The sequence below is a fragment of the Lepisosteus platostomus genome, chromosome 12 (genome assembly GCF_059453375.1).
Source record: "Lepisosteus platostomus isolate fLepPlt1 chromosome 12, fLepPlt1.hap1, whole genome shotgun sequence".
NCBI classification, from domain to species: Eukaryota; Metazoa; Chordata; class Actinopteri; order Semionotiformes; family Lepisosteidae; genus Lepisosteus; species Lepisosteus platostomus.
The window spans coordinates 39,654,428-39,667,003 of record NC_142622.1 but is presented as its reverse complement, the minus strand read 5'-3'; the positions used below and the strand labels follow the sequence as shown (position 1 = coordinate 39,667,003).

The 12,576-nt window shown below is 34.0% G+C and overlaps 1 protein-coding gene across 4 annotated transcripts in view; it reads left to right on the top strand.

Moving 5' to 3' along the window:
- Positions 1-589: 589 nt before the first annotated feature.
- Positions 590-12,576, top strand: part of trps1 (trichorhinophalangeal syndrome I) — a 135,269-nt gene continuing 123,282 nt past the window's right edge. Inside the window, exon 1 of one of the 4 annotated variants that reach the window (XM_088601887.1) lies at positions 590-886. Coding sequence is in view for 1 of the 4 variants with exons in the window: in XM_088601886.1 (XP_088458012.1) it covers positions 1,174-1,183 (10 nt within the window). In the remaining 3 variants the exon portion in view is untranslated. Of the gene's footprint in view, positions 887-1,029; positions 1,188-6,725; positions 7,072-12,576 lie in introns of those variants that run through there. The other 3 variants (XM_088601886.1, XM_088601888.1, XM_088601890.1) reach the window with 3 other exon arrangements.

The window sequence follows — 12,576 nt, the reverse complement described above, 5'->3', positions numbered from 1 at the left end:
TGAAATGCATACTTTTAAAAATAATTGTCAATAGAGAGTGTCGTATAGGAAATACAAGGGCATAAATACTTTTGCAAAAACTTAATTTTCGGATTTATTTAAGCACAGTATCCTAAGCTTTAAGGCAGTGCGCGCATCTCAGCAATACGATTGTACCATTTATTTCCATAAAGATCTGCTCTACATAACATGAATTACACGGGGAATCTTACGTGTAGAATGAGAACATTATCATTAACTACCTTATTATAAAAAAACAAGTATTTTATGAATGAATCTTTGTAACTAATAACGACTGAAGAAAAAAAATACATTGTTGTGTGTCCCTGTCGTTCTTTATATTTTCTTAAATAACAAATCTTAGTAGATCGCGATCTTAGTAAGAAAGAGTGCGATATCGTTACGAATGTCGCATCTTATTATAGAGGGTTTATTCCATCAGGAGTTTTACATGGGAGACGTAAGTCAACCTGTAGCGCTCAATGTCCAAGAAACTGCTTGCTGTACGCAGTGTACAGCTATAGCATCTGTCTCTTTAAGAGCGCTCAGGCTAGGGTGGCGCTTTCCTCTGCAAAGGCTTCTTGATATTAATAGTGTTGGTGTCTTGAAACTGACGTAATGCTTGGAGTCTGAGGTCCTGACAAGCGATAACATTTCTGATAAAGAACTGAGCTCACTGCAAACTAACCTCCTTTTTTTTTCAGTTACAGGCGTTTATTATTAAACACAGTCACCCCGATTGCACTTGCATAGGAGAAATCAGAAATCTCTAAATCCCCTAAAATAACCAGAGATCAACAAACAAACAACACAAAGACGGTTCATGGCTCAAGCCAAAGCTCCACCATCTTTCAGACTGCAAAGATTATTGCAATTTAATCAACAGGTAAGGTGAAAAGAAACAGTCAACGTAAAGAATGGAGCAAACAATGTGATGCGAATAATAGTTCCTGAATGCTGATCTCTTTAGGATTGTTATGTAATGTTGGGGAGAGCTAAGGGATTTTGTGAATCAGTTGTGAGCTACTTTGCTAAGAAAAAAGAGCAGGGCTTCTCAGATTTCACATGGCATTTAGGTTTTGTTGGGTCAAATGCATGAGAAATTGAAATTGGCTACTTGCAACTTGCAGTAGCCTTAATCGAGAGGTCACGTTCAAGAAAGGGAAGAAAAACATGATTTCCAGTAGGTTTGTGGCGAAGTTTTTTTTCCCTTTTTTTGGTTAGTGCTTTGAAACGTTTACCAGTTACAAGATTGTGACGGGCGAAAGTTTCTTTTAAGTGTTGTGAAATGTAGCGATATTATGTAGCGCATGCTGTGTACATATTGGTATTTATGTTCTAAATATGATACATGTTTAAGTTTTGTTAAAGCTTATAGCAGATGAGAGAAAAGGTTATCAGCTACGCTGCGGAACTGGTGGTGTTACTTAAAACTTTCTTAAAAGGAAGGTTTCTGTAAAAGGGTAATGATGCGTAACATAACTACGGAATGGGGCCGTGTGCTTGCAAGTTTGAAAACTTTCAACTGTGAAGTCTGATCTTAACTATAGATAAGCGATTAGAAACGTATACATGTTTTAAATGTGTTTGTCGCAGACAGCATCCTGAATGGACTGTGTGTTTAATTCAACCGGTTACAAAATTCTGCAGTTTATCCAGAATAGTGGAATATAACTTTCTTTAAAGAATGTTTTACTTGAATTCAAATAAAAAGGGGGAAAAAACCCAGGTATTTTTGTGTGAGTTTATGTTGCGATAGAAAACAGAACGAGGTTTTTTTTTAAAAAGATAATCTTTATCTGCTTTAAGGTTTGGATTGAAATGTCTAACGTGGTTTTAAAGTTTTCAGCGGATATTGTTCTTGAACTCGGTCTCTACTTCTCTATATTAGGTATGGCAAGACTTGCAAAACGATGGTACTCTTTTATATAAAATTAAAAGATTAACAAGGCAGAATACTTCAAAGTTACGGGGTTTTGACGATGGCTTTAATGTAAGCAGACAGGCAGTTCGGCGCTATAGTTCAGTAGTAAAAAGTTCTGGGTAGCGTGACTAAGCAACATGTACTGTAGTTCTTAAGTACCTTTTCTAAAATTCCTTTTCGTGAAAGTTAACAAAGGAAAGTTATATATCTAACTCCTTATTTCCGTACCGTTTGATTAAACAAAAATGAATTAAAATATGTAAATTTCTATCTTTATTATTCTTTTTTAATACAGAAGAAGCGCTGATGACATTATTTCCAGACTTTCAAGACCAGATGCTTTTTTATATTTGCTCATAATTTTAAGAGGAAATAGTTGCATGATTATTTTGGATAGTGATGTGTTTCTTTTATGAAAGTAACTAACCTGGTAGTGTAAATAGGCTGCGCTGATACTTGTAAATTAATTTAAAGCTTTTGGATTTGGCAATGCCAGCTTTAAGTCATTTTCAGAAGTTACCTGCTATCATCTTGAATCAATATTAGGCTGCTACTATGTATAGCTGGTTATGACACAAAAATCCCGTGTTGGTTCCAGTAGATGAATTACAGTATTTCCTGTAAACTGTGAAACTGACAACACTGTCTGGAAATGATACGGCGCTTCTACCCATGAAAGATCTCATTATTGTTGGTGAAAGTTTGTTAATGACGTGGCCAAGGCAAACAAATGCGGCTCATCTTTTGAAAAAAAAAAGGCCATGTTTTCAACTTGTCAGATGAATAATAAGAACTTTCAACGTGAAAGTGCTACCAGGAAAACTGATATTTGATCAAAAAATACCAATACGGGGTAAATTATACTGTTATGCGTTATTAAACTCCTGACGGGGTTAGCTATTTCAATGTTATGTTGCATATATTAGATGTTGTTATTATTATACAGGCTAACCCCTACTTGATAAACAATAATAAACTATTTGAAAGCTGCTTACCTGCTCATTTCTATACTTCTATCCTGAAGTAACAGTTTTAATACTTAAAATAATTCTGAGAAGATCAATTAGGCACGTAAGAAAAGGCAGATTTTAACCTTCAGAAATAAGCTGCTTCTCAAATAGTAGGGCGAGAAAGAATTATTAAGCATCATTTTGTAAAGTAGTATTTCTCGGGGTGTGTTGTATTCTTCCTAGAAATACCATATGGTATTATTCCCTATATTGAAATTGAATAGTCTTTAATATGTTTGAAATGTAAATAGGCCGACTTCAGTTTATGCTCCAGTACGACTATAGATCAGTTCAATGTAGTGGGAACTTTACGGGTGACAAAAGAATTTTAGATCTCAGTGTTAACAGAACCCATCTGTGGGGGGCAACCATTTGTTACACATGGCTTTATAGTTTGCACGACTTAAGAAAAGTTAAGACATTACTTGTGTCTGTTATATTTATGTATCTGTGTTTCCATCGATTTTTTTTTTGTACAGTTAAATTGGATAATGTAAAGGTTAGGTACCAGTAAGAAATTCTAAAGAAAAAGATCTCTTTAATGTGTCTAACATTAAAAAAGAATAAACAACAACAACAGGCGACTGACCATATTAGCAAGATGCTTGGAGTCTTATAAAGCCACCACGCCTGTTCAGAAATAGTTTTTAGTAATTCGAAAGTGCAGCTGGAATGTGTTCTTGTGTTCTATTTAATTTTAAAGGAACAAAGAATGCTGTACAGTAGATGAATCTACAGAATGTTAATTTGTTTTGTCTCCTGCTAACTTTAGACAAAATACTAGTCCGTCTTGAGAAATGTCTTATGCTCCTAACTGTAGTTTTCTTTTAATACATTACAATGAAAAAATGTTATAGCAAATACTTATGCAATACTTTATTATGATGGATAATGAAAACAATTATTCTAATGCATTCTGTATTTTGGTATAACTCACAGGAAAAAGAAAGACATGGTAATTATGCTTCTGCTTTGTACAAAAAAACTTAGCTTGGGGACTGGGGACTGTTAGGACAACAACAACAGTTTGAGCTGTTCATCAGTAGTTTCCTATTAAAAGGATGTACAGTACGGTATAGAGAATATTTGATATTAATGTACCCAAATTAAAAATGAGTACAGTGTTTTTTTTACTCTGCTAATACAGGAATTGGTATAAAAGGGAGGATACTAGGATCTGCTTAACCATCAATTTAGTGAACTTTTTATCGTTACAATAGGTTACATCTATAGTGGTAAAAGTAACATTTTTTCATAAGACTCACTCTTAAGAAATATTTTTTCTAGGATAAAAAATGTACGCCACACTTTGAGCAGGATGCTATATGAAAATGAACCTTTCATTTTTTTAAAGTATTTTAATATCTGAGATCTGCCTTTAGGCCTGTGTGAGTACTTACACTGCATGATCTGACGATTCTTGAGTAGCTTTCTCTGATTTCTAAATGGAGAATAATCTGGAAAACCACTTTGTCGTTATTTGAAATTGTGTTGCAACATGAAAAGTAAACCAGTAAGAACAAAGTGCAGAAGAAAAATAACTATTTCAAAACTAAAATACTTGTCTAAGTATTCATTTTTACCAAAGTGCCCAATGCTCGGGGAAAAAAATGCTCTTGAAACAAAAGACCCTTTGAAAAAAAGGTGACACTGTCTCTTTAAAAAAAATGTTCCATTAAAAGTTTTTGCAAGTGGCTAGACACCTTCCCTGGTGGTTTAGTTTATCCAAGCAGGAAACTTTCGATTTTTTAAAACCATCTGACGTAATGCCAAAGTTTACTTTGAAAGAACAGACAGCAGTAATTGGTAGCCTTAAACTTTTAATAACGCTTTGGATTCATTCTGGTAACCAAATGGGTTGTTTTTCAGATTCAGGAAAATAGGACTGTGGTCGGAGTAAGAAAGGGCTGGTTGATGCAGTTATTTTTATTCTTGTTTTTAAATCTGTTATTTAAATCCTATCCTGCTGAGCTGCGCTGGATTCCTCCAAAAGGGCTCTTTTGTGATTGTTAGTGCATTTCAGGCTACTGCTCCTTGATAGTTTTGACAACTGTAGAGTTTTCTGTTGTTACATTAAATGAAGGAATATCCTTTTTCAAAGGTTGTTATTTGGTGATCAAGACACAAAACCCCACTTTAGAATCTGGTCTTGCTATTTGAAACTTCCTTAAAACATTTCATCTGACCTCCTAAACAACCAAGTCTCAAAATAAACACAGTCCAATTTAATTGGGAAACATATGTCCTGAAATGTATTTGTACTGTAGCTATCAAGAAATCCTAGATTTAGAGGTGAGGCCTGCAAGAAATTTGAACATTTAGGATTTCAGATACTACTAATTAAAGAAAGAGGTATTAGTATTAAAGCCATATGTGACAAAAAAATTACATGGAGAAAAATGTTAAAATCCTCACATTCATTGAAGGTGCTTCAACAGAAGCGAAGTGAGAGTGAAAGAAATTGGATGCATTCTTAAATTAATTATTTCTTGGTTATAGGTGAAGTGGTGGTGGCTGTCTTAAAAAGTAAGTAACTTAAGAGGGAGCTAGTGTTTTCAGAAAAAAAAAAGAAGTGCTGGAGTGAAACTTGCTGTTTTCCTACAGAGAAATTATAAATAAACATTTGGTTGTTGGCTACTGTAGCAGTCAGGCAGAAGCAGGCTAGGGGAGACAGGCAGACAGTGCGTTTCATACATGACTTCTGACCAGTGTGGTAATTTGTCACAAGCTAGCAATACTTTCAGAGATGCATGTCAGCTTTTACTCCTTTGCTGGTGGAACATTATAGCTTTTTGTACCTGTTGTGAGAATGATCGCCACAATGGAAGGGGATACACTGGGGGAGTTGGAAGTTCAAATAGTGACTTACACTTTTTAAACTTTTACATCTATTTTTCGTGTTAAAGGGGAGTTCTGCGAGGAACCCCACAGAAAACTGCCGCATGAGAGCCTTCTAAATTGTAAATATACAAATGAAATACATTTTAAAAGCATCAAACTGTCAACAAGCAGCATATTATTAAATTTAAGGCCTTGATAGAATCATCTTATCTGTAACCAGGCAGAGCCAAATTTGGAAAGTTTTAGATGCTCTTCCAGGGATTGTGTAAAGTTTAGATAAGAAAAGATTTATGTTAGCAAAATGAAACCGCTGTGAGACTTAAAAAGAAATAAGTTGCTCAAAAGTTTTTTTTTGCCTGTGGAGTACTCCTTATTAGTCTGTCTTTCCATTACCTAGTGTTTTAGAGAATGGCACCTATACAGCTCTGAGGATAAGACCAAGACTTTTTAAGTTGCCTTCATTTACTATTTCATCTTCAGTGTTCCAAACAGTTAAATGTCCTTACTTCCTTTCAAAACAACACCACGATTTGAGGGTTAAGCGATGTGTTTAGCCTAAGATCTTCCTTACACATCTGCTTTCCAAGAGCTCTGATGACTCAGTCCTGTTATTTTTTTTTGTTTTGTTTTTTCTTCTTTTTCTGGGGCTAAATGCTCTATCCAGCTGTGTGGTCCAGGAATGATAAAGTGGATGCATTATATACTGCAACATTGTTGAAACAGGTTGGGCAGGATAGCATGAAAAGTTGTTTTCCTAGCGAATGTTTCTTTACCTGCTTCCAATTTTGTCACCAGAGTCGTCTTTAGAGCTCAGAGCATCTATTCATTAATCAGCATCCAGTTCTGAGATGCTAGAATTAATTCATTCTCTTTCAGTCAGTCTATTTTTTTTGGAGGAAAAGGGGGTAGTGGTTTTTGGCTCGTAAGAAAATTAATGCCATACAATAGACCACCCTTATAGACAGTCTTATACAGTAGGCTTGAACTTGTTTATGAGTTTGATTTTTCAAACTATCTTGATATTGACGGTTAACAATTTTTACATTTTTATTCCCTAGAGTTCAGTACTTTGACTGCTGTGGTAAATTTTATGTCCTTCAGTATTGAAGAAATCCCTTTTTTGTTGGCTCTTGAAGAAATGGAATTAAAAGGATATTTTTCATTCTTGCTTTGCAAACCAGACAAACATTGTAAAAAGACACAGAAAATCTGAATAATTTGTGATGCGTTACTGATTGTTTTTAAAAAACAGTACAATCATTGCAAATAATGCAGCGATTCAACTGGGGCACTGAGGTATGTATTTGCTTATTGGAAAAACAGTTATTAAAATTTCATTTGAGTATTTTATTGCAATTTCTAAAATAATTTGCACTGTATTCTCACATTTGTATCTTCTAAATCTGGAGATGTTATTTCGTTGTTGCCTGATACAGTATTTATAATTATGAGCTTTCTATTTGCTGTGGTTTGGAATTTTATAGTAGAAATTTCATTTGTCATGCCTACATGTAAATTTGAAACTAAACTGTCTTGTGTCACAGCAATTCTTTCTTAAATAAGTTATTTGAAAGATAATTATTTGCTCTTGTATGAACTTAACAATAATTTAAACTAATAATATAAAATATGTTTCTATGAGCTAAGAGAGAAAAATGTTCAGGAAATGTAAATTTTTTTAATAGCTGGAGACATGTATAACAAAGTTATTCTACACTTCTGTAGGACCAAATGCTTGTACTGTAGGAAAATTAGAAAATAGTCATACAATACATTCAATGAAGAATGCAGAGTATGTTTCAGTTTCATTTCAGTACTTTTATCTGATTGGAAAGAAACATCCATTACTGTTAATGTGCAGTATCAGAATCTGAGTAACGTTCAGCTTTTTAGGCACAAGATATGCAAGAGGCTACTACTAAAAGACAGTTTTGTTTACTTTTATCTGAGTCACAATTAATAAATCTGTACATTGAGGTGCAAGGCTTTCCACAGCTAGTATATAGTCTTTGTAAAACATTTACTGTTCCTTTAAAATTCTGTAATATGCGTGAGCATAACATTGTTGTTGTATTGTAAAGTTATGAGTCCATAAACGCATGGCTGTACATTTGTACACAGAAAAGAGTTATAATAATTGGAGCTTACTGAAATCTTATATTAAAATCTTAATAGTACAGTACATTTAGGTTACAGGGATTTATTAGGATGTTGTTGGATTCATTACATGAAAAAAAAATGGGTACCTATTCCTTATCTGTACCTATGGGTACTAAATAAAAAGTCCTTTCCCAATTTAAGTTGCATACACTAACAAATCTTTTGCAAAGGTTTCTGTCTTTTCAGCAGATTGTATAATTATAAACATATGGTTAATTTTCCTGACTATACAAACTCACAATTGCTAATAGTTACAATCAAATCATTTAACATGAGATGTTTAATTCTTTTCTACCTTCCCTGAGTACAGTGATGATAAATTGCCAAAGTCAAATGAATTAACCCTTAATCCACTCCCCTAAAACATGTAAAGGCACGTCTACCTTCTCAAGTTTGCTTTCTGTGGTACACTTGATTCACAATGAGCTGGCTGAATGCTCAATTGGTAACTTCTGTTTTGAGTAAGGCTGATAATTGATACGAACAGAGAATTCTCTTTGCACAGCAAGGTTCCATTTCACAGTCTCGCAGTCGTAACCATTTAAAAGTTCTGAAAATACAAACAAAAGAAGTAGCCCATAACACAATTAAGAAACGGATGAATAGGTTCTTTTATTATCTGTATACCAGCGAATTAATCTATTTGATTTACGTGTGTTATCCCCTTTTCCCAATATTAATATTAATGTCGGCATATTTTGCTGTGTATGTATGGTTGAGCCTCGTTTGACAAAGATTTGCATATGACTTTAATTTAAAATAGTTACTCAAATAAATGATCCTTGTCTCTGTAAGCGCATTCTTCTTACAAGTATGTTTTAATTAATGTACATGCAAATCAAGTTGCACTGTCTTCATGTATGTGATTGCATATCAGTTTGAGGAGCTTGTCTTCTGAGCAAATATGCATACTGTACATGTTTTAGAGTAAGTACTTTTTTCCTAAGATGACTGTATTCTGATAATTGATAAATTGTGAATGATTATTGTGCGAATTGATGAAACAAAAATTATTTTAATAAATTTTTGTAGCCTGATAACTTAACTATATTTATATATTTTTTTATATGAACTTGCTCAAATTCAAAGCTCTAGTAATGTCACACCAGTAAATTGAAGTAGCTCAACAAACCCAGGTGTACAGTTTCTGAAAACTTAATGATTGCTGCTGAACTAGGCCAATCACATGAGGCATTATAGAAGGATTTGTCAGGAAAAAGGTTATGTGGTTACAGTGTTAACATTGTGAGATGTAGAAATCTAGCAGGAATTTTCTTTATCTTATCAAACATAGGTGTTTTCCATTATAGATGTATAGTGTTTTATTGGATTACTATTGGAATGGTGACATTTGAACATCATTCTGAATGAGGGGGGCTAACTTATCATGTGTAGTATGCTGACAACTTGCTGGCTGTGTGTTTAATATCGCATTAAGACTCTGTTGGTTAAATTAAGAGAAGCCTCTAACTTGTTCAATCCTGGTATTTATTGGTCATGTCTTTTTGTAGCGATAATAAGGTAAATCTTTCCCAATAGGACTTCCACAAACTGTGTATTATTTTCAGCAGATTTTGAATGAGGATATCCCCTGAATTGATATTCTTGAACGAACATAATTTGAAATTGTAGGAAGATGCTCAACTTTCTGATGAGGATGTTGCCTTTTCCTTCTCATCCATTGTAGTTTATTGTTTAATTGTTAATATTTTTTATTTACCTTTTATTAATCTTTAACAGTCTTAGAATATACATGTCTAATTTATATAACCTGAATGCCAAAGTTTTTTTTTTAAAAACAACAACTGTAGAAATAAAAACATGTACAGTACAATTTCAAGAATGCCGGAGTTCTCTTGTAAAAAATAACATTTTTGGAATTCTGCTCCTATTATTTGACAAAGGCCATAAGTATGAGTATAAGTATGAGCCTAAAATGCACATATTACTTCGCTAGATGCTACTGTGGAACTCATAATGTCAATGCTGCCAGAATCTTGACCAGGTCTAGTGCAAGTGATCACATTACTCCTATCCTGGAGTCCTTGCACTGGCTTCCTGTCAAATTCCATGTGGACCTTGAAAATCTTTATGGTCACCTATAAGGTTCTGCATGGCTTGGAACCTCAGTACCTGTCTGAACTATTATCACCCTATTTCCCACCTCACAACCTCCTAACTGTCCCCCCAAGCCCATCTACATTGTATGGGTGACAGGGAATTCTCCAGTTATGCCCCCAAGCTCTGGAACCCTCTGCCTCAGGATATCAGAGAGTCACCTTCTCTAAACTCCTTCAAATCCAGACTCAAAACCTTCTTCTTTAGAAGAGCCTTTACTTAACTGGTTCCATTCTTTACCCTTCTGCACATACTATACTTCGTACCACCATCCACGGTCTCCTCTGTTTATTGTAATTATGTTTTATCTTGTGTATTCTTTTTATTTATTGTTGTTGTCATTCTAGAAAAAAAATGCTTTGAGAGGCCACTATTAAAGGCACTATATAAAATAAAGTTAATTATTTTATTATTATTGTAATGCAGCTGACTTTTATAAAAGTGCAATAGAACCTGGCTGTGCAAAGACAGTTCTCTTCATATATCAATTATCAACTTTATTTAGTACAGAAGTTAACAAATGGTTATGCATTATGGTGCGCTGAAATTTGTAATAAGATGCGGAACAGATAGATGATGTGAGATTGTCAACACCTCTTTAATTAATTCAAGTGATGGTGATCACTTGTGCACATATTATTCTTGATTGTGGAAAAGAAAAAAGCAAATTCCGAGTTCTTGTCACAGTGGTCAAAGGTCTGATTCTCCTAGAGTGAGCCGCAGGTTTAGTAGATGCACATTTTAAAGTGAGAAAAAGTGAATTGGAAGGGTGATAAGAATTAAACTGCTGTACCACATTACAACTACAGGGGGAAAGGCAGAAGTTACTGTCCAAAATAAACACAGAACTAAAAGACTAAAAGCATTTAAAAATGCTATACAAACACAGTGTTTTCAAATACCTTTCATAAGGTGTGATCCATACCTGTAAATGACTACCCAGTGGATGTATGTTTTTTTTAGGAAGATAATGGAAATACAGCTTCACATACTTCACAAACATATATACACTTCACAAAGATATTGTGTCTAACCTTGACAAAAACAAACCAAATGAATATACAGTATCCTCAATGATCAGTGTCAATGGAAGTGAAAAATAGGAAGGGTAAATGAAAGTACAGTAAATGTGCTGCCACCTGATAGCTTTGCATATTCATATATTTCCTCATGGTTTAATATGTTACAATGTTTAACCCTATAGCATTAATTTAAATTTGATTAGGAGAAAGCAAAGGGATTTTCTCAATATCAAAAACAAAGGAGCTACTCATAATAATATACTATTAAAACATTATGTATAAGCTTGAAACTGCAGAAAAAATAGTTTTACAGAGAAGCTGCAGAAATATGACTTAACATAAGTCTTAAAAACATTAGAATTTTAAAAACACCACTTTCATGTATTTATGTAGAAGGCTAAGTTACAAATATTATCTTTTTCATTGTCCTCAGTGGCCTAAATGATTTGTTTTACAGTTTGCAGTCAGAAAAAATACTATCTCCTTAAAATATTTAGTCCACTTCAGAAATCATTACAATATCAGAAATGTACAATCCGGAAATCATGATTTATATCGGTAGATGCATCTGGCATTGCTAGATGCCATTTATTTCTGAGGAAGCAATTTCCAAACTGGCTTGCATTATGGTACAAATGAAAAAATATGTTGCAGAAAGTTTCGTATGTGAGATGCTAAATCAAATGGTCTGAGAGAAAGTGACATGAAATGAATGGTTCTAAAAATAGCCTTTTAAAAAAAATACCTTTATGGTAATTGCCTGTATTGATGATATACATTTCTGTGTTCCACCTTTCTTCTCCAAAGAGTACTGTAGAGCTTATTATAGGATGAATTAAAATTTTTTCTTCTATGAAATTTTAAATACTTATTTTCATAAACAATCCCATTTTATTTCCCACACAGTGGAAACAGTATCTCTTTAAATTTACCGCGCTCTGAGACTTTGCTGGGTTCCTTTAACTGTGGCTGTGTTTTCTTTTAATGAGTTCCAGTAGAGCTGGAGTCTGTTATCTTTCTTTTTGTACCTTCACATAATTCTTCCGAAATTCCTATGGTTTGAGACGAAGCTGAATTGCTGATCTCTGCCGCAGCACCTCAACACCTATTATGGTAAACAGACACAGAGCTATTTCAGTTCTCCTCCACTGATAGACCATGGTTTGAAATTCTTCTTATTTGTCTTTTCAACATGTTCTTAACTTCTAGATAGGAGATAAAATATCTATAAACAGTACTTGAAAGGAAATGTAAATGTTTATAGGCTTGCTGCTAAACTTATCTGATATTGTTCTTATTTATACATTGTGGACTTGTGTGAGTTGTTCTGTGCTGAACACAGCCAACGCTTTTAGCACTGGATGAAAACTTTGCCAGCTGCAGCCCACAGGGAAGATTTAAGGTGACAATTGGATTGTAAAAGTTATAATGAAGTAAACTGGAAAGGATGATGTGAAACAAAAGAAAATCAGATCCCCCATTTTTAGTTGTGAATACACTT